General features: G+C 39.2%; 1 protein-coding gene across 2 annotated transcripts; it reads left to right on the plus strand.

Moving 5' to 3' along the window:
* The first annotated feature begins 3082 nt into the window (after positions 1-3082).
* On the plus strand, positions 3083-18983 carry SLC35E3 (solute carrier family 35 member E3). 2 transcript variants are annotated; one of them, XM_054580077.1, is made up of 5 exons: positions 3083-3668; positions 4531-4641; positions 8408-8566; positions 12381-12463; positions 16112-18983. In XM_054580077.1, the coding sequence occupies exons 1-5, from the start codon at positions 3267-3269 to the stop codon at positions 16296-16298; spliced, it is 942 nt and encodes a 313-aa protein (XP_054436052.1). In that variant the 5' UTR covers positions 3083-3266; the 3' UTR covers positions 16299-18983. The 2 variants fall into 2 exon arrangements, with proteins under 2 accessions (XP_054436052.1, XP_054436051.1); XM_054580076.1 differs by lacking the exon at positions 4531-4641 and having other exon boundaries at positions 3096-3668.
* The last annotated feature ends 3442 nt before the right edge of the window (positions 18984-22425 follow it).

A 22425-nucleotide genomic window follows, 5' to 3' on the forward strand; every position in this document is an offset into this window, starting at 1 on the left:
TGAGCTACCCAGCCAGGGCTTTAACATTTCTTTATGACATCAAGTTATGTATATTGTTAATAGCTTAGAAACATACAATAAAATTGCACTAAGAACAGAACAAATAAGTGGACCTTTACATTTACTGCTATTTTTTGCCTGATAACATGGAGGATTTTGCTGTAAAACACACTGGTTCTTATAAACTAGCATTTATTGGGAGCATGAGAAGGGCATGGAACTTGTTGAATGTGTCAAAATGAGTTAACAGGATATTTTTAACTTTTAACCCAATTTTGAGTTCATATTTTAACCGTTTTCAAATATAAGAGAAACAGAGGTGTGGTAAAAATATAACTTACCTTGCTAAGATCATCAGTCCAAATCTATAATCTCAAGGAGACAATGATAGGCCAATGAAAATCTAGTCTCAATGGGGAACAGTGACGGTAAACACGATAAAGTTTTGAGCAGGTAGAGTTCTGTAGATCCAAACTGGGAGGATGGCAATGTAAATATACGAGGGAAAAGGTACATAGTACAGTACGATGGTAGAGTTTGGTGGCATAATAGGAAGAAAAGCATATCAGAGAGACCACATTAGAAAAGCTAGACTTCAGACTTTTCCTAATAAATAGACACACAGATCAATGGAACAGAATAGAGCGCCCAGAAATAAACCCACACCTTCATAGTCAATTAATATTTGACAGAGGAAGCAAGTACATACAATGGGCTAAAGATAGTTTATTCAATAAATGGTACTGGGAAAATTGAATAGATGTGTGCAGAAAAATGAAGCTAGACCACCTCCTTGTACACCACACACAAGAATACATTCAAAATGGATCAAAGGCTTAAATGTTAGACCCACAACCCTAAAAATCCTAGAAGAAAACATAGGCAGCAAAATCTTGGGCACTGCTCGTAGAAATTTTTTATCAGATATATCTCCCCAGGCAAGGGAAACTAAAGAAAAGAAAAATGGGACTTCATCAAACTAAAAATGTTTTGCAGAGCAAAGGAAATCATCAACAAGATAAAAAGACAACCCACAGAATGGGAGAACATATACACCAATACATCTGATAAGGGGTTAATATCCAAAATGTATAAAGTACTTAAAAAAACTCAACACCAAAAAAAAAATCCAATTAAAAAATGGGCAAAGGACCTGAATAGACATCTCTCCAAAGTAGCCATGCAGATGGCCAATATGAAAAGATGCTCAAAGTCACTAATCATCAGAGAAATGCACATAAAAACCACAATGAGATACCATCTCACACCTGGGAGAATGGCTATCATCAATAAGTCAAAAAATAAGTGCTGGTTAGGATGTGGAGAAAGGGGAGCGCTTTTGCACTGTTGGTAGTAATGCAGGCTGGTGCAGTCACTGGAAAGCAGTATGGAGATACCTCAAAAAGTTAAAAATTTATTTGCTTTTTGAACCACCGATCCCACTTCTGGGAATATATCCAAAGGAACCCAAAACACTAAGTTGAAAGAACATAAGCACTTCTGTGTTCATTGCAGCATTATTTACAATCAACAAGCTATGCAGCCCAAGTGTCCATCAGTAGATGAATGGATAAAAAAACTATGGGACATTTACACAATGGAATTCTACTCGTTTGTAAATAGAAGAAAATTTTACCCTTTGCAACAGTATGGATGGACCTGGAGAACACTGCTAAGAGAATATTATGCTAAGTGAAATAAGCCAGTCAGAAAAAGACAAATACCATATGATTTCACTCCTATGTGGAATCTAAAAAGCAAAGTGAAATAACAAGCAAAACAGAGACAGACTCATAGATGGAGGACAGATGACAGCTAGTGGAGGGGGAGGTTAGTGGGTGGAGGGATTAAGCCAAAAGGAAAAAGGACTCATGAACATGGACAATAGCATGGTGATTACTGGCGACAGGGGACTAAATGGTAATGGAAAAAAAAAATAATAACGATTATGTTTTTTTAAAGGATGATTTAAACCTTCAAAAAAAAAACAAACTTATTCTCAAATGTTAGTTTGAGTCATTTCTTGGGGAAGCTTTTGACCTCTGTCCCTCCCTAAGTTTAGATCAGTTTCTCTTATTATACATTCACAGGATCATATTGTATTGCTTCAGAACATTTATTTGTTATGGTTTATAATTGTTTAGTACCAGTCTTCTCTCACTAAATTCTATGACAGAGGGTCTGGATTATCTTCCAAGTGCCAAATACAGTGCCTTGCATAAAGCAGTTGCTCAACATTTAAACAATTCTTACATCAAAGAGGAAGTTAAAACTCTCAGACAACTTAGTAATAAAGGACAATGAGAATATTACATTGTCTTGGGGACCGTGGGCAAAGCTATTCTCAAGGAGGAAACTCCCAGCTTTAAATCCTTTAAATAAACTGAACATTCCATTCAAGAAATTGGGGAAAGTCGGAATGAAAAAGTCATGACTTGAAACAAAATCAGTAGAAGTAACCTTTGAAAGCCCCATAAAGTAGACAAATTTACTGATAAGGCTAATCAAGGGGCAAAGAAAGCCGAAATGCATAATGTTTAGACTGAATAAAGTGGTGTAACAACAGATGAAATAAATTTAAAATATCGTAGAATACTATGTGCAATTCTAACGGAGTATATTAGAACATTTAAGTAAAATGGACATTTTCTTAGGCAAACATTGATTCAAAAGGAAGAAAATCTGGATCGTTTACTAACCATGATAAGTATATGAAAGTTCATCATTCTATTATTCTTCAGTATGTTCGGTGGACTAAAATTGCTCAGCACCTGTCTCATACGTATAACTGACCAAGAGTGTTTGCACAACTCATTCCATCAGCTTGAGAGCAGCAGTCTAGTAAATCGAAAACCCAGGAAATGTCAAACATCAAGAAAAGGGTACCAGTTGGGCCCAGCCAAGGTCGAAGTTAGGCGACTAAGGGGACATAGAGGACCTAGGGAGCTCCTCGCCGCAGCTACAGCCCCATGCGCCTGCGCAGGATAGAGGCCTCTCCAAGACCAGCGGCGGGCGGAACGGCGCGCGCGCCCCGAGTCACGTGGCGGTGGGCGGGGCGCACGGGACGTGCTGCCGCGTCGTCGCGAGCTCCAGGGGCGGTGGCAGAGCATGTGTACACTGCTGTTGCTCGCCTGGGACCCTCCGCCGCTTCAGGAGCTGAAACTAGGAGCTGCGCGAACGCCGCAGCGGAGGAGGAGGGCAAGGGCGGCCGGCGGCAGGTCCGACGTCCCTCTCGAAAGCTGAAGGGCCCTGGCTTCGTGGTGGTAATGGCATCGCTGGCAGACCGAGTGCGGGGCAACGGGCGCATCGCCGCCGGACTCTTGCTCAACCTGCTAGTGTCCATCTGCATCGTGTTCCTCAACAAATGGATTTATGTGCACCATGGCTTCCCCAACATGAGCCTGACCCTGGTGCACTTTATGGTCACCTGGCTGGGCTTGTACGTCTGCCAGAAGCTGAACATCTTTGCCCCCAAAAGTCTGCCGCTTTCCAAGCTCCTCCTCCTGGCTCTCAGTTTCTGTGGCTTCGTGGTCTTCACAAACCTTTCTTTGCAGAACAACACCATAGGCACCTATCAGCTGGCCAAGGCCATGACCACGCCGGTGATCATAGTTATCCAGACCGTCTGCTACAAGAAAACCATTTCTATCAAAATACAGCTCACGCTGGTGAGTAGCTTCAGCTTCGCAAGGCGCACCTCCTGGACGTCTTTTTCACCGGGAAATTTGAATGTTTAACCTTGCTGCACGTTCTTTCCCATCATCTTAAAATCCACACATGTCATCTGTGAGCATGTGAACTTAAGGCTTACTTGGGGGAAGTGGAAAAAAGCCATCCTGGCACTCCATTGGGCTCTTACCCCAAAAGTGTACTTACCCCCAAAGTTATTAAAAACTACTGTTAGATATACTTAAATGCTGCTATCGGTTAAAAAAAAAAAAAAAGGGAAAAGAAAAGAAAGCAAGCTGTATTGGATGATGCAATTCAGTGTATCAGATTATCTGCAAATTCTCAAACTGAAAACAGCCCACCTACCCTAGGGGAACCAAACTGTATGATAAATGTTAAAGGTTTAGAATAAAATATGTTTCAGACTATGTCATCAGCGACATTCTGCAGAGATTTCTGCATCTTTAAATATAAGGAAATGGATAAAATAACTTAAGCAGTTAATAACTCACAATATTAAAGATCCTAATGTTTTTGTTATATGTTTGTTTATATGTTGTTTAGCCACTAGTTTGGGGGTTCTTTTACTCCTATGTCCATGCATGTGGTGTTCATTTCTCGCAAAGTGCAATGCCTTGACTCATTATTTTACCCAAAATTTTAAATAGAATTAAATGTGAACATGAGAACTATCATTTAATTTTAAGGAAACAGGATTAACAGTGTTCTCAAATAGAGAAGAAAAATTTATAGAGGTTCATTATTTCCCAATGATGATTTTTTAAACTAACGCTGTAAGACACCATGAATGGCATTCTCTTGAATTTAATCTGAACAACATTTACCTCTTTTTCTTTACAGATTCCTATAACTTTAGGTGTAATCCTAAATTCTTATTACGATGTGAAGTTTAATTTCCTTGGAATGGTGTTTGCTGCTCTTGGTGTTTTAGTTACATCCCTTTATCAAGTGGTTGGTAATTTTTTTTTTCTTTATGTGCCTTTTTAGCAGATTTCATAAATTTTGAAGCTGTATCCCAAGGTTTAGAAAATACAGTATAGAGACAATAAACTGTTAGGAAGAAAGCATAATTGCCTAAATTGTCTGACTCGAGGTGAAGAGAAGAAAGGAGACAGAAACTTGATGCTCACCAAATACCTCCCTACCTGTTTTGTAAGTGTATAATACCCATGCTTAACAGTCTGAGTTTGGGGTGGTGTTATGTTATTTTTTGGGAAATCTTCACAAAATGAGTAGTAAGACTTTTTACCTGAGAACTAAGTTCATTGGTTATATTTGTCATTTACTCTTCAATTACAACATTGTGAAAGAGTGAGTACACTTTCAAAAAATTGAGTGGAAAAGGAAAATTATAGATTTATAAATCTTTGCCTTAAAAAAATATTCTGCTGTTCCAGCTTATATACTGGGTGTAAATAATTTGTCTATATCAATATTTTATAGCAATGGGTATTTCACTTGTGCTAGCACAGTGCCTTGCCTATATAGCAGGCATTCATTAAAAATTCATTCATGTATCCACTTACTTCATTACCATAAAATCTGAACAAGTATATTTTTTGTGTTTTACATAGTTTGGAAAAGCAACTTGGTAGGGTACATTGAAACAGTATTTTCTCTATACTGAAAACCTTGGACTGAAAATTCTGGGTGTGCCTGCATGGGGAAATTAGAGTCAAAATGGGTAACCAGTTTCACTCTTTTTGCTCATAGCATCCACTGGCTGTAAGCTAAGACCTTCTTGTTGAGTGTTAGGAGTCTAATAATACAGCCTTAGCACCTTATACTTTGTAATACTGATCATTTTAGAAACATTGTTATGTGAACAGTCTGAGGTTGAATACATATTTTAGTGGCAGAGAAGCAGTCTAAAAAAGATACCAGTGGCATGAAAGGATGGAGCACCCACTCAGTCTTGTCACTTGGCTCCCGGATACTGTCTTTTTCTGCAGAGAGTTAGTTATCAGAGGAAGCTCAGCTTTGTGCCTCAGGAAAATTATACCTGGATGTACTTAAGTGAGTTTAAACTTTTTTACTTGCTACAGTAAATGAACATTCTTTTTTGCTAAATGAACTTTTTTTTTGGCCCAATATGTATTAAATATTTATTAAATACAGCAAGAAATTTTATTTGTTGAACATTAGACTTTCTTGTATTCATTATATATAATTTAAATTCAGAGTACTCACTGGTCATGCCAGTATGACCATTTTCGTTCACATAAGTCTCAACATCGTTACAGATTAGAATCAAAGGATTCTATATCCCTCAGGTAGATATTTGAAATGATATTGGCCAATGAATGATTGTAGACTAACAAATAGACAGAGTTCTCCATTATTAGCAAATGGTAAAAGTAATGTTACAAAATAGGTATATTCGACAAAAATTCATTTTAAGGAAAGTTGTATTTTCCCATTGGGTGCAGGTATAATTTCTAAGTGATTTCTGCTGGGGCATTGAAAGGAGTTAAAAGAATAGTGATCAGGTAATAGATTTCGTTGCAGAAAGAGTGTGGATTCATTCATTCACTCAGCAGACATTTCTTCTGCTTTATGCTCAGGCTTGAGGATACAAAGATGAGAAGCAGCTACAACCCAGGCATGTAGAAATGCATGTAGGCAGCTAATCATAAGCAGCTCAGAGTACAGGGGAAGTTCTGTGGTCCACCAGGGAGGAAGTGACATTCTCCCAGAGGGCAGTGAGATAAGTCTTCCTGAAAAAGTTAACAGTTTAAGTCAAAGTACACATGAATTTGCTTAGCAAAGAAATACTGGAGAGGTCTTTCTTTGCTGTGACGTAGGGAGCATTTTTGGAGAACTTGATTTGTTCGGTGAGACTATCGTGGCATTGTGGAAGGACAAGGCTTTGCGATGGGTGAGACCAGATGGCAGAGTCTTAAATGTCATGCTGAGGAAGTGTGCTCTTCATCCTGCAGGCACCAGGAGAAGAGTGTAGGCTCTGGTGGCAATGAAGAGTGAGTAAGAGGGAAGAAAGGGTAGCAGGCAGAGCAGTTAGGAAGCTCCCCTTGGTCCCAGGGGAAGACAGGAAGATGCTCACCAAGAACAGTGGTAGTGAAGTCGGTAAGGAAAAGCACTCCAGAGATATTTTGGCGAAAGAATTAGTGAGATTTGACTAAATGTGAGAGTGAGGAAAGTAAGGAGTCTGATCCTCAAAGGAGATTATATCAATCACTGGAACAACACAGGAGGAATTAATTGGGGAACGGAAGTAATGAGCTTGGTTTTGAACAAGTCCCTGTAGATTATCTCAGTGAGGATGGCGAGTCAAGTGTTGAAGATGTGAGTTTAAGGATGTTCAAGGAAAGAGGTCAGAGCAATAGAGGTCAGCAGATAGTAAAAGAAATCAGGTACGAAGATTAAAGAGGAAGGCAAGATATCTACCTTAAAAATAGTGAAGGAAGAGGTGAGCGAGGAAACAGTGCAAATCAGAGGTCAGGTTCTCCCAAGAGAAATGTGCAGATTCTGCAGACAGCTCCAGCAGGAGGAAGGTGAGGGGAGTCCTTCAGATGTGGCTATTGGAGGTGATGGTGCCCTTTTGGGGGAGCAGTTTCATTAGAGTGGGGGGGTGGGCAGAAACCAGGCTGCACTGCAGGAAGGGAAAGTGGAAGCCCTGATTTACCACCATTCCAGGTGGTTCTGTGTCAGAGACCCGCAGCTGCCTGGTGAGGCCGCTAAAGGGGCGGAAAAGCAGGCGTACCCTCTGCGTGCGTCGTGTTCACTGCGGTGCCCTAAGGAGCCAGCGGCAGAAGAATCAATTCTTTGTCCTTCGTGTTCACAGAAGACCCTTAGTTAAGCCCAGCAGGAGTTATGTGTCAGATTTCCTCCTCTTCTATTTTTGTCTTGATTAATTTCTATAGACTTGGAGAATATGTAACAGGATACCCAGATCTACAGGAAAGAGAATTATGTAGGAGCAGTTATTCAGACGCCTGGCTGTTTTTGCCAGATCTTATTCAAACAGTCCTATCGAGCTTTCTTTTAACAGATTTGTGAAACATTTTGAGGACTGATGGGATTTGAGGCTTTGAGGTATTGGTTCTACTAAATGATATAGTTGTTTAGGGTTTGTGATCATCTAATTTTTTGAGGTGTACTGGTGGGAGATTACCCACAGAAAAGTCATCCATAAAGAGGAAAATTCCTGTTACCATTTACTGGGTTTTTGAAAGTGAATGAAAAGACCTCACATACCTTTCTAGCCACATACATTGGCAGCCACCTGGGATGACTGAGGTTCCTGTCAGTCTCTAATTAGTGTGCCCGGCTCCGCCCCAGTCTTTTGGAGACATTTTTAGAAAGAGATCTGACACTGCATCTGTATTCCTCCTAATGATCAAAATTTCCATTCCTGCCATATTTTCCTGAGATCTCTTATACTTGTGGTCTCCTGTATGCATGGAATTTCTCCATTTACTAGGACCAGGAAGAAGGAATGGATTTTTTTTTCTCCTTTATAATTCAGGAGACAGCACATGATCAGACATTGAATTTATAAAACTCCTTTCATCCAACGTGCTTAAAGAACACTTAAATATATTGTTGATATTTGAAATCTTGTAGAATAATTAGGCATTTCCTCTGCCCCCTGCCCTGAGCCCCACATTCCCATCTTTGTGGCTAGAGTTGCATCTTTCCTTTAATAAGTAATGATATGTTTTTTTCTGCCTAAGTGGTTTTATCTCCTAATTTTCAGTGGGTAGGAGCTAAACAGCATGAATTGCAAGTTAACTCAATGCAGCTGCTGTACTACCAGGCTCCAATGTCATCTGCCATGTTGCTGGTCACCGTGCCTTTCTTTGAGCCCCTGTTTGGAGAAGGAGGACTGTTTGGCCCCTGGTCAGTTTCTGCTTTGGTGAGTTCTAATTGTTTTAGTGCCTGAGAAACAAGATCATATTAATCCCTCCATTATTAATGCAATTTTAATTTGCAGGGCACTGTTTCAGATCCATTCTCACATTTAATATTCATAATTACCCTTTAAGGGAGGCAAGGTAAGGATTTTTTTTTTTTTTTTTTTAGATGAAGAAACTGAGGCACAGAAAGGTTAAGGGACTTGCTTGGGGTCAGACAGGTAGTCAGTGGCAAAACCAGGCCTAAAATTCAGGTCTGCTGATGCCTAGTCTCTGTTCTGACCACCCCAAGCTACAACCTACAAATAATTTGGGCATTTACTTTTATTTTACTTTTTTACAGTGAAAATATGGGCTAACAGATTTTGTTTTGCTTTGAGGTTTGTTTGTTTTCTTCTTCTTAAAGAAATGCCATTAACACCTCTTTTAATACTGGTTTGCTGGTAATGAACTCCTGAAGCTTTTTCTTGTCTGGGTAGCCCTTTTTTCCTCCTTCAATTTTAAATGATAGCCTTGAGGGATAGAGTAGTCTTGGTTGTAGGTCCTCGCTTTTCATCACCTCGAATATTTGGTGCCAATCCCTTCTGGCCTAAAATGTTTCTGTTGAGAAATCAGTTGACAGTCTTGTGGTAGCTCCCTTATAGGTAACTAACTCTCTCGGTGCATTATTTTAATAATATAAATAGTACATGGTCATTGTATAGATTTTGAACATACATAAAAATATAAAGAAAGTGAAGGTCTCTGAGAATCCTGCCAAACTAAGATAATCACCTTTATCATTTTTGTGATTATTTCATGGATCTCTTTTTCAGATACACAGATACATGCATGCATGTGTGTTTGTATGTATACTTTTATTTACATGAAATGTTTTCATATATGCTGTTTTAATCGTGGATTCTTTTCTCCCCAGCCCCCCACCAATACCCATTTCCACATCTCATTTCCCCATCCCTGCCCTTTAAAGGAGGTCATGTCTACATTTTAGTGTTTGTTCTTCCATGTTTTTCTCCATGGTGTACCTGCCCATGTATTGGCATACACAATACACACATGAATGTATACATAAAGTAAACACTTGTTTCTTTTAGACAAATGGAATCATATCACATGATTTTCTGTATCTGGCTTTTCTCACTTAATATCTCATGTAAGTCTCTTTATATCGTTCTTTTCAATGCCTGTATAATAGCTCCAGTTCCAGTTCTTGACCACTGTAATGACCAGTGTTGCAATAAACATTCTGTGCACAGAGGGATATGTACTTTGGGGGCATTTTAAGATACAAAGTATAATCCCTGACATAGGGAAGGAATGTCTGCTTTCCATACCTTTAACTTGTGGAATGCAGTCAGTATGAATGTCTTTTTTGTTGGTGGTGTTAACTTATCAAACTTCCAAGCCCTCAGTCTGTTCTAGGCACTATGCTAAGCACTTTGCAAATATTAACTTACTTAATCCTGATAACAACTTTATCGTGTGGATAGATACTATTCTTCTCCCTGTATTTACTGATGAGGAAACTGAGAGTTAAGTAACTGACTCAAGATCCCACAGCTAGTCAGCAGAGCTAGAGTTCGAATCCATGCATTCCAGCTACAAAGTCCATATTCTTAAACACCCCGCTGTGCTGCCTGGGAGCAGATTGATAGTTGTTTCAAGTTCACATGCTTTGACATGAACCCTTGTTTTCCAAAGTAGAAATCACTGGGCCAACTTTCCGATAATATTTCCTCTTAATTTTACGAAAGTTGTAGTTATCTTGGTTATCTGGTCTTCAAACCATTGCAGCTTAGACACCTTAAATTAGAAAGGGAGAAGTTTTTTGTCATAGGCCCTCTGACAGTTGAAAAAGAGGTGAGCAGCGGAAAGGCCATTAAAAAAAAAAGTCAAAGAGACTGCCCAGCAGTCTGAGGCCATTTAAATAAGGGAAAGTCACCTTTCTTCTTTAATATCCCTAGGGGGCATCATTGTCTCAAAGGAGAGCTTGTAACTGTATATGTAATGCTAAGTCATCAAGAAATAGGTATGTTACCATTCTGTGAACTCAGTAAAATTAACAACGACATGTTTCTAGAAACAGTTTCTAATATTTTTTAAATTTTTTTATTTTTTATTTATTTTAGAGAGAGGAAATGAGGGAGAAAGAGAGGGAAAGAACCATTGATGTGAGAGAGAAACATCGATTGGTTGCCTTCCCCACGTGCCCCAAACAGGGACTGAACTCACAACCAGACATGTGTCCTGCCCAGGGGCAGAACTGGTGACTTTCGCTATGCAGGACAGTGTCCAGCCAACTGAGCCACACTGGCCAGGGCTAGAAACAGGTTTTAAAAATCTTTAAGGAGCAAGTATCTTTCAGTTGAACATCTTACTGGGCCGGCTTTTATAAAACAAATGACATGTTACTCTTTTTACCTAAATAGGACACAACTCCAACCTCTCTCGTCCTCTTGTGACTGCACTGATCTAAAAATCGATGAAATCCACCTGGGACAGAAAGAATCTTGAACTACAACTTTTTTTATCTCTTTGGAATTTAGACTTCTTATTAATTCAAATCATAACTAATATTTTTATCTAAACTCTTATTTTAGAAGTAGAAAATGACCTTATAACTTTTCTAAAATATCGTGATATGGGTTTGAACAGAGTGTTGTATGTGCATGCAGTGGCACAGCCCACTTTGTCCCCGTCCTCAGCCAAGTTGTCTTATTTATTGTCCCATGGAAACACCTTGTGTTTTCATGCTTCCATGCTCTGGGCCGCAGTGTTCCCCCTGCTTGGAATCCTACGCCCTTTTTTTCCTTTACTGTATACATTTGAAATCCAAAGACTTTTCAAACTATCCTGGCCCGAGATGACAAGTCCTGTCTAGAGAGTCATATAGAACTCATTGTTTCTTTGCCTGTAAATGAAGGAGCTCATTTTCTTTTATTGCCTGAGCCAGAAATCTTACATTGCACGCTCACTTTCATGTGGTTAAGAAGTAGCATAATAGAGTTGGTTAAAAGCAGGGACTACAGAACCAGATGGCTCGGTTTCAATCTCAGCCTTTGCCACTTCCTGGCTGTGTGATCTTGGTCAAGTTACTTTGTTTCACTGTTTTCTCATCTATAAAATGGGATAATATTTTACTACCTCATGGTGTTTGTGAGGATTAAATAAGGTAATATATGTAAAGCTTTTAGAACAATCCTTGTCACATAATACGTACTATGTAAGTGTAAGTTGTGATTATCATGACTTTGATTATGTTTGTAAGTGGTATCTGAGCTCTTTGAAGACAAGAATATATTGTGTTCCTCTCCCAGCATGGCCTACTTTTGTAGATATCCAATGACTACTTATTGGTTTAACTTAAATGAGAACAAATATGGGTAATTCAATAGAAGAAAGATCTTGAAGGATATATGCTAAGGTATTAATCGTGGTAGGTGGTTGAGATTATAAGAAGTTCTTATATTCTTTTTGCTTATCTTTATTTTCTGATTTTTCTGTAATGAAATGTTTTACTTTAAAAAGAAATTTTTCCTCAGATAAATAAGAAAAGTGAGCCTGGAAATTCACATTCAGAGGCAGTATATTATTGGGGAACTTTTCTTTGAGTTGTGTAGACAAAATTACATTTCAGAATGTTGTTCATTCTGCTCTTTTACCCTCAATTTTTGTTGTCTTTCAAATTGATTCTTTTAAAAATCTTGTTCCTAATGGTTGATATTTGAGTTTTTAGAAATGCCTAATGCGATGTATTTTTACTTGATGATTATAATGATTGAAGATGCATTAATGACTCTGTTGGTTTGCTTGTAGCTCACGGTGCTGCTATCTGGAGTAATAGCTTTCATGGTGAACTTATCGATTTATTGGATCATTGGGAACACTTCGCCAGTCACGTATCCTTTGCCTAATGACTTACAAATGCATGGTCTTTTATATTTTCTAAAAGTCCACCACATTAATTCCTTGAGTCTCACAATTACCGTTGCATGGCCTAAATTAAGTAAAGTGAGTTATTTTTAATCTTTAATCATTTCATTCCACACTACAGTCTATAGAAATGTAAAGAAATATGAACTGGGAAAATGAATTCGCTTTTTACATCATGAACATTTTTGAATGTTTTTAAGTCACAGTCGGTCATTTTCCATATCAGAATTAACAGAGAGAACCATTCCTTGCCCATAGTGGGGGAGTGAATAGTGGGGTGGATGCTGGGTTGTCAGTCGGTTTTCAGCTCTCTGTAGTAACGGGTGCGGTTATCCACAGAGCAAAAGACAACCAGACCTCTGAAATTGACCTAAGTGACCCCTGAATTTTAGGGTGTGTTTTTGTGCTTACGTGGATATGGGTGTGCCTGTTTTTCTCAATATTAGTTCACAAAATGAAGTCATACTTTAAAGGCCTGAATCAAACTCAGCTGCCTATTCTTAGTATTCTGCTTGTCATTCTGTTTCACTTCGCATTTCATTAGCTCCACTCTTAGACAAATGCAGAGAATGGATTTCTTTAAAGCAGAGTGGCAGTTTAGTAGTGTTAAGTGAGAGGGTACTGATTTCTAAAAATGAGTGAACACTGATGTCATCAAAGTAAAAACACAGCATATTTGACAACTGTCAACAAATAACAATGATAATTTTTTAAATGAATAACAATGTTTATTTTCTGTCAGGTACTTTTTGAATCACACTGTGTATATTAGGCATTTAATCTCACAGCAGCTCTGTGAGGTAAATTTTATTATTTTATTTTACAGAAGAGGAAATGGAAGAGCAGAGAGTTTAAATAACTCAAAGTTGTGCAGCTGAGTAGGGTTGTATCCACATTTCAAACCATGCAGTTGGTCCCAAAACTTCTGCACCTTGCTGCCAAGTCAGGGTATCCAAGTGTGTGCCCTTACTAACATTCACCCATTCAACAGACATTTATTGAAAACCCACTATAAACTGTTCATTGATATAATATTTACATATTGAATATCTACTATATATCAGGCACTGGAGATACAGTGAAATAGACAAAAATTTTAGCTCTCACAGGTTTAAACAGACTATAAAGAAATAGGTAAATAACATAGATACTAGTGGTAGATAGTGTTAACTGACAAAGATAAAAAATAAAGCAGGAAAGAGGATATGAAATGTTGGGGACAGAGTTGAAATTTAGGGAGAGAAGGCAGGAAGGCCTCTCTATAAGAAGGGGACTTTTGAATAAAGACCCAAAGGAAAAGAGGTTGCTCCATGCAGGTCGGGATGAATAGCATTCCAGGAGAGGGAACAGCAGGTGAGAGGCCTTAAGGAACAACGAAGCCTATGTGATTGGAGCTGGGGCGCGGAGAGCGGAGTATCAAAGGCTCTGAGAGGTGACCGGGAGCCGGGTGGAGCAGAGCTCTTACATAGGGTGATTAGTCTGAGTGAGAAGGGAAACCGTTGGAGTTTTGAGCAGAGAAATGGTATGATTTTACCTATGTTCTAATAAGGTCACTCCAGTGTACTGTTAAGAGCTTTCCCCAGTCAGTGCTATTGACTCTTACGGCCAGACAATTCTTTGTTGCAGGGGCCTGTCCTCTACCTTGTAGGATGTTTAGCAGCATTCCTGGCCTCTACCCACTAGATAGCAGTAGCTCTCCCTTTCTCCAATTATGAGAACCAGAAATGTGTCTAGACCTTACCCAAGTGGCAAAATCAGCCCCGGCTGAGAAGCACTGGACTAAATGAGGTAAGGCAGGAAGGGAAACCATCAAGCGGCCTCGTAATACTCAGAAATAACGGTAATTTGGTAGCCGTGGACATAGTGAGAAGTGATTGGATTCTGGGTATATTTTCAAGTAGAGCCAACAGGTTTTGCTGTCAAATTGGATGTGGAGAATATGAGAGGAAAAAAGGTTGACTCGCATGGTTTTGGCCTAAGCACCTGGTAGAATGGACTTGCCATCAGCTGGGGTGGGACAGCCCTGAGGAGGAACTTTTGAGGTGGGGAGGAAGAGCTCGTGCTCAGTTTTGGGTGACAAGTCTGAGAGCTCAGGTTCTCAGCTGGGGATGGTCCAGAGAGAGTCAGTGGCATGTAGATGTTTAAAGTGGTAAGATTGGTTGAACTAGCTAAGCAAAGGATGAACTAGCTAAGCAAAGGAGTAGAAGAGAAGACACCCAAAGATTGAGTCCTGGGTCATTCAGTGTTTAGATGAGAGGAGCCAGGCAGAAGAGGCAGGAAAGGAGCAACCAGGTGGAAAGGAAGGAGGGGGCGTAGGAACCAAGGGCCTGGGAATGCCGCTGCGAGAGGACTGGTCATGGACGGAGGGGTTTCACAGGGTGGGGGTGCTGGTGGTTTGACAGGAGCTCTCAGAGGGCTGAAGTGACAGTTGAAGTGGAATGGAGTGGAAAATTAGAAGAAGTGTACATATCAAGTATAGACTACTCCTTTTCTCAGTTGACAAAAGGATTCACTCCAGAATTTCTTTACATTTGCCTTCCCTCTGGTATAAATATCTTTAGCACATTATGAACTACTTCAAAAAGACTGAGGAGTAAAGAAATGCCAAAGTGTTAGAGCCAGTGCACTTGAAGATAGCTCACAATTGAAAATAAAGCACATTTGATTATGGTTCTAATGTACATCCTTGGGAAGATCCCCTGTCTCGCAGGAAATCACCTCTGTTGGGTCAGGCAACCTCAGGTACCCTTGTGAGGCGGGCTGCGCTCTCCTGCCCGATGGCACTTCCAGGCTGCGCAGCTGGCCTCACAGCCAAGGAAGGAGCCTAGGCTTTGCGGTCAGACAGATCGAGGCGCGCATGCCCCGCTCTACTCCTACCCATGGGCCTGAGCAAGTTGTGAGAGCTCTCAGCTCTCACTCTCATCAGTTATGAAATGGGGGAAACGGTACCTACAATCTTGGTTGTTATGAGTCTGAGAGAATATATGTCAAGCTCTTGGCAAATGTTTATCAGGCATAAATATTGCTATCGATAACTATTATTAGAGCTAATACACATGGTGCTTAGTGCCTGGTATATCATCGGTGCACAATATTATATTCTTCCCCTTCCCAAATTTCCATCCTAAACATAAGCATACTGGATGCGCTTACCTTGAGCCAGGTCTCTGGTGCCTTACATATCTCACCTCACTTGCCAAGGGAAGTTTTATTAGAAATGGTCCTCTAAAACAGAATCATAAATTGCTGTACAAAATATCTTCTCTATACCTTGCTCTGAACTCCTTTCCCAACCTTATATTGTAGCCTCTTTTCTCCTCTTTGGAAAGGGATAAGTTTTAATAGGGATAGTTGACACAGTCTTCTATCACTTAACTAATTGCTAAAACCTACCTACAGAAACTAGGATTGACCCAGTACTTCACGGAAGTTTCTGTTTTTCTTAACATTGGGGGAGGAGACAGCTGCTGTTCAGTCTGTGTGTCATGCAGTTCTTTCCAGCCCCAGGGAGCCAGTGCTGTGTGTGTGTGTGTGAGAGAGAGAGAGAGAGAGAGAATGAGAGAGAATATAACATCTAGCTTGTTACTCCTTTTTATCCTTATCCAAAACCTCAGCTATAACATGTTTGGACACTTCAAGTTCTGCATAACTCTGTTTGGTGGCTACGTTTTATTTAAGGATCCGCTGTCAGTTAATCAGGGTCTCGGCATGTTATGTACATTATTTGGCATTCTTGCTTATACCCATTTTAAACTCAGTGAACAGGAAGGAAGTAAGAGTAAACTGGTACAACGTCCTTAATTGGATTTTTTGTGGAGAACAGAAAGTCACCCCAAGATTACAAAACGTGAGATGTGCGAGTTGCTTTCAAAGAAGAAGAAAAATTACATTGCAGAATTCATTGAATGATGGTTTACAAAAAGTAACACAAAAGAAATTTTATTTATAAATAATGACTTTAATGTAGTGTTCCTTTTTTTCAAAAACTTAATTCAATCTCCTTTTCAAAGATGACAGTTGTATGGAATATATAGGATGGTTTGGTTATATCAAATCAAGGACATGAATTAAAGTTCTGTAACAGTGACAAAGGACTTCATATCGCTGGACTACAAATGTTAAGTGTTCAAACTGTTCCAAAGAAGGATGCATAAGACCCCTCTACCTACTCAGGTGGTCCCCAGTGTGAACGCTATAATTTCAGCCAGCATTCAAGTCAGAATTTAAGTCTAGCTTTTCTATTTTTGTTGATTTAGGATAACTTCTGCTTATTTCATTTATAGAAAGTGAAATACAATTTATAGAAAACAAAGTGTAGTACAGAACATCATAAAATAAAACCCAATACCAAGAATAACATTATTCTAGTGGATAATTGATGTCAGAAGTTATGCAGCCCTGACTGATGTGGTTCAGTGGGTTGGGCGACGTCCCTCAAACTGAAAGGCTGCAGGTTTGATTCCCTGTCAGGACATATGCCTGGGTTGCAGCCAGGTCCCCGGCTGGGTGCATGCATGAGGTCGTCGAAAGATGTTTCTCTCCCACATTGATGTTTCTTTTTTTTCTTTCTCCCTCCATTCTCCTCTCTAAAAAAAAATAATAAATAAAATATTTTTAAAAAGAAGTTAGCCCTGGCTGGTATGGCTCAGTAGACTGAGTGCTAGCTTGCAAATCAAAAGTTCACTGGTTTGATTCCCAGTCAGGGCACAGGCCTGGGTTGTGGGCCAGGCCCCCAGCTGGGGGTGTGCGAGAGGCAACTGATCAGTGTGTGACAGTGATGTTTCTCTCCCTCTGTTTCTCCCTCTCATCCCCTTTCTCTGAAAATAAATGAAGATAAAATCTTTTAAAAGTTTTCTTTAAAAATTAAAAGAAGTTATATGTTATTCCCGCCCCCCCAAAAAAACAAGTTTTTTGAGGTGGCACTCAGTGAATTCTAGAAACTACATTTCGTTAAAAAACAAATTAACTCCACATTCAAATGACCCAAAGGAAAGACTATAGATGTAGTAAGTGTTCTTATTATCTTGGTATCTTGTTATCAAGTGTTCTCCTGGCCTCTTTGAGCCCAGGCTGCTAATTTCTTAATTCCACCTCTCTGCCCTTCCTGCCGCCAGCGCCAGCCCCGTTGGAGGCAGCTGTGGAGCTTTCTCTGGCCTTGAGCATTTGGAGTGAGCTGTGTCCAGCCTCCCTAAGATGGCTGAAGGAAATTCTTACACAAGTCAGGGCAAACGCTGTCCAAACACTAAGCAGGACCTTAGTGAAAATGTTAGGAAAGATCTGAAAGAGAAGTAGAAAAACGGTCAATAATTAACTAGTTCTATGAATGTTTAAAGGAGTAATTTTTTAAAAATCAGGGTAAGAGGAAATACATAGTGCCACATATTTAATTGCAAATTTATTTCTGCCTTCCAACTTCTTGACATTAGAGCATCAAAAGCAGTTGTTGATAACTGCTCACAATAAATTAACTGAGATAGATAAACCCTCTTGTCATAAATAATTTTTTCTAAATATTATTTTTAAACTTTAAATAAGAAAACAACTCTTAAGAGGATGAAGAGCCATGTGGATTTTTTAGGGATTTTTCTCCTGACCTGTTTGAAATGAAAGCCTCAAAGAAAATCTCTTTTGACAGAATTTTGATGTATCAGTCAATCTGTTGTGCAATTAGTATGTGATTTTCTATTTGTGTTTTAAATATTCTTTGGTTCTGAAAATATATTTTGTTGTGCTAAGAAGTAAAAAACAATTTGTCTTACAGATGGGCCTCAGACATTGTTTGTCTACTAACATTCTCTGTGTATGTCTAAATTAACATGTAATTATGTCCCCAAAGCTGGGAAAAGTATTTTCAGCACCGTGAGAATTATGTAACTTCTGCGCACTAACAGCTGAGTTAATTTGTGCCACGTACAAATGCCCATTAACTGTAAATACAACTTGGGCCAGGGGGGTCGATTATGATCAGTGTTGGGAAAGGGTTATAATAAATGACTGATATCAGTAGGAATGCAGTGAAAAAGTCGGAGCAAAATAGGGTGGGATACATATATATATAAGTGAATAAAATATGTATTACTAGAACTAGAGGCTGATAAACATTTGACCCTGAAGACAACGTCTCACTGAAAAGGAAGTTCATGGAAGAAAACGTGCCAGATTACCAGGACCAGCCATAGAGACAAACTGGAAACACGGTGCCATGGAGGAGCACATGCCGACCTGTGTTACGGGTGTTAACTGCACTTGTTTTTTATCCTACGTTAAATGACTACACTTCAGTTTTTACCTGTTACAAATAAAGAGAACCTGATGTTTTTACTCTTGTACTGTGTATTAGAACCAGTGGAAGAACAATAGCATCTTTGTGTATGTGCAGTGGGAACGCTGGCCTGTCTGGCTCCCAAATATGCAGAATCTAATGAAACAAAGTCCTCTTGCCCCCTTTAAAATAACAGAGAGAAGCAATCTCTTTCTGAAATGAACCAAACTTTCTTATGTTTCATTTTTTTAAAGTTTTTAAATATTGCTGCATGGAAACCATTAGTCACCTTTTTAAAAAATGCAATCAAGCACGCCACATTGACTCTGCCCATCAGCAGTTGTTGGGTGAATGAATATGCAGAACGGCCAAACGCAAAAGTCTAATAAAATACATGGAGGTCGGCTTTATTAGACACATCCTGTTTTGCGTTTCTGTTTCCAACCTTGAACTGGATCGTACTTGCTAACATTAGGAATATAATAATTTAATTCACTCAACAGAGGTCTTTTGTATGTATACTGTGTGCCAGGTACTATTCTAGGCACTCTGCAAAGACAAGCCTTTTGTGCAAAGACAGTCCTATGTTTCCAAGAGACATCTGTCTAGCAGAGAAGGTAAACATTAATTAAATAAGAACAAAGTGAACTTATGTTAAAAGGAACATGGTTATCTGGAGCATATAAGCAAATATTCTGGCCCACGATTGGCTGCCAGTGAAGGTGTCCATGAGGAAGGGATTGTTGAGCTGAAATCTGATGAAAGCATGCAAGTTGGCTAAGCAAAGGGAGGGGGTTGCATTTCTGGTAAAAGGGAATAGCACATACAAAGGCCCATTGGTTGGAGGGATTATGAATGTAAGTAACTGCAAAAAGGATGGAGAATATGGGAGGGAAAGATAGGGTGTGGCATGAGCCTGGGAAGGCAGGCCAGCCTTGGACTACACACTGTCTTGTAGGCTATGTTAGAAATCTATTAAAAAGCAAGAGGGTATGTCGCGAGCAATGTTACAGTCAACCCCATTGTTTTGAAACAAATGGAGAACCAGAGAGATGCCAGGAAACAGCTGGGAGAGGAGTGTAGAGAGATGTGATATCTTGAAAAGCTGCTGGCGTGATGACAGAAGAGGGTAGACTGAAGAGAATTTAGTAGATGGACTCCGCTGCACCTGCGATAGATTGGAAATGAAAGACATGGGAGACGGTGAAGCCAATGATCACTTGTCTGACTTGCACAGCTTGACAGAGAATGATGCCATTCTCTTGGGAAACACAAGGGAGAAGGAAGATGAGTTCATACGTAGCCATCTTGATTTTGAGGCATCCATTTAAAGATGTTTACCAAATAACCATACAGGTCTAGAAGTTAGGAAATTTTTGACTTAGAGTGGAGATAAAACTTGGGGAGTTAGCTGGAATATTTGCAGTAAGGATGGAAAACAACCAGGATGAGTTTGGTATAAAGCAAAAAGACAGTCTATTGTACAACTGAACCTTGAGGAACTCCAGCATATACTGGTAGAGGAAGGTAATTCTGCAAAGGAAAGTGAAAAGGAAGAGGAGGGTAGGAGGAAAATGAAGATGACGATGTAACTGGAGCGAGTATGGACAAATGTGATAATATTACCAAGAGGTCAAGGTACGCATGGACAGAAAAATAGCCATTGTATAGACAGTTTGTTGTCGACCTTAGTAAGACTCTTTCAGCGGAGTGATGGAGGCAAAAAGTCAACTGGAGTGGGCTCAGTTGCCCGTGTGTGGAGAGGCTACAGAACCCAAGAATATAGACAAGTCTGTTGCTAATGCAACATCCAGTATTACAAACAATATTGAATCTTGCTTGACATGAACTGGGAGCTTTCTGTGTGTGAGTCTAAGACATTGTAATGGTTATTTATTATTACAGAATTAAAATTGCAAAGCACCAAATATCCAGTGTACCCCTAGAAACAGTGCAGATGCTTCTGAAACAGGGATGATATTTTGCTCTGAAAAGAACTTTTATTTTTGGCTCCCAAGTTCTCGAATGTATTCTTTTCATATAGGTTGCTATTAATAAAATCAGCAGTTACTTTCACCAACTGCAGACACTTTGGAAAAACAATTTTGCATGCCAACTAAGGGCTAATCCAGTCATGCATTTTCTTGTTTCTGGTACTGCTAAGGTTAAAAAGAAAAGGAAACCTGCCAAGAAAAAGGCCAGTATCAGTCTGGGAACTAGTGTGGTGCAGTGGTACAGAGCTATCCTGGACATCAGGGTTGTGGCTTTCAGTCCAGACTCTTCCATTTCCTAGGACAGCCTCGCCATCAGGCGACTCACGTGACTTTTCTTTCTCAGTTCCATCTATGAAATGGGAGCATGGATCCCATGATTTCCAAAGGGCCCTCCCGCTCTAAGACCCCCTGGTTCTGTTTTCTCAGACTAAATTTATAATTTCTCATTTTTTTATATTGAGAGCACAATTAAATAAATGAGAAAGAATTTATTTGACCCTTCTAAGGATTGTTTTCTTCAGGAGCATTTCTTTACTTATGGGTTCTTTTTTTTAGAAAGTAGTGGGTTGGCCAAAAAGTCCATTTAGTTTTTTCCATGAAACAAAAGACACTTTTTTCATTTTCACCAATAACGTGATTGGTTTGGATATTTTGAGTGTGTTAGCTATCTCCTGCTGTTGGCTGGGTAGAGGCCAAGGGTATTGCTAAACATCTTCCAATGCATAAGACAGCCCCACAGCAAAGAATTATTTAGCCAAAATGTCATTAGTACCAAGGAACTTTGCAAACCACTTTTGACATGTTCAATCAATCATAGCACCTTCTCCATACACTGTACCAATCTTTTTTTGTTGCATTTTTACCTTTCTTGAAATAATACACCAAAAATGTTGTGTATTTCCTTCCACCTTCAATATTAAAGTGGCTGCACAAAAATTCACCAATTTTGATAGGTTTTTTTTTTTATGCTCCCTGATAAGACGGCTGTCATAATACAATCTAACAAAACTATTTGGAATGAAGTTAAAGACAACTAAGCACTTACTAGAGCCATCGTATAGAAAAAACTGAACAAACTTTTTGGCCAACCCAAAATATGCAAAACATGAAATGTGACTTATTTTCATGATTGTTATATTAGAAGACACGATTTGATTCATTTGGCTTATCAAAACTGCTTTACACGTCATATAAAATCATTGAGAGGTGAATTATTGCCAATTCAACTAATTATTTATATTTTTTGCTATGCCATTTTTAGTGTGGAAAACAGCACATCACCCAAACCATAGTAATTCACATTTTTCTATTTAACTAAAAATATAAGTATTAGGTATGCCACAAGAGCAAGACTGTATATTTATTTAACCAGCCAGAGCTATGCATTTTTTTTTAAAGACTTTATTTTTTAAGAGTAGTTTTAGGTCATAGGCAGTTCTAAATTTTGAAAATTTTTGTTACCCATAAGAGCTTATATTTTTCCTTTTAAAATCAAATGATCTGTATCAACCAAATGTCATCATTTTCCCTTTCCTGTTTGTTCTTACACTCCCAAAAAAGTCAGTTTCCTGTTTTCTCAATTCCCCTTTTCTTAAAATTGCAGCTGGCCATTGGGTACAGCAGAGTGATGGGTAGACCCTTAACCCAGGATTTGGGAGCTGCAAAAAAAAAA

Source organism: Pteronotus mesoamericanus, unplaced genomic scaffold (assembly GCF_021234165.1).
Source record: "Pteronotus mesoamericanus isolate MK-2021 breed Mesoamerican mustached bat unplaced genomic scaffold, CSHL_Meso_final contig_56, whole genome shotgun sequence".
Lineage (NCBI taxonomy): Eukaryota > Metazoa > Chordata > Mammalia > Chiroptera > Mormoopidae > Pteronotus > Pteronotus mesoamericanus.

Bases quoted from the DNA above. Each gene is read 5' to 3' on its own strand.
- SLC35E3 (XM_054580077.1), top strand. From the start codon at position 3,267: ATGGCATCGCTGGCAGACCGAGTGCGGGGCAACGGGCGCATCGCCGCC. The intron at 3,669-4,530 runs GTGAGTAGCTTC...TTTTCTTTACAG, and splicing joins TCAAAATACAGCTCACGCTG to ATTCCTATAACTTTAGGTGT. The intron at 4,642-8,407 runs GTTGGTAATTTT...CCTAATTTTCAG, and splicing joins TTACATCCCTTTATCAAGTG to TGGGTAGGAGCTAAACAGCA.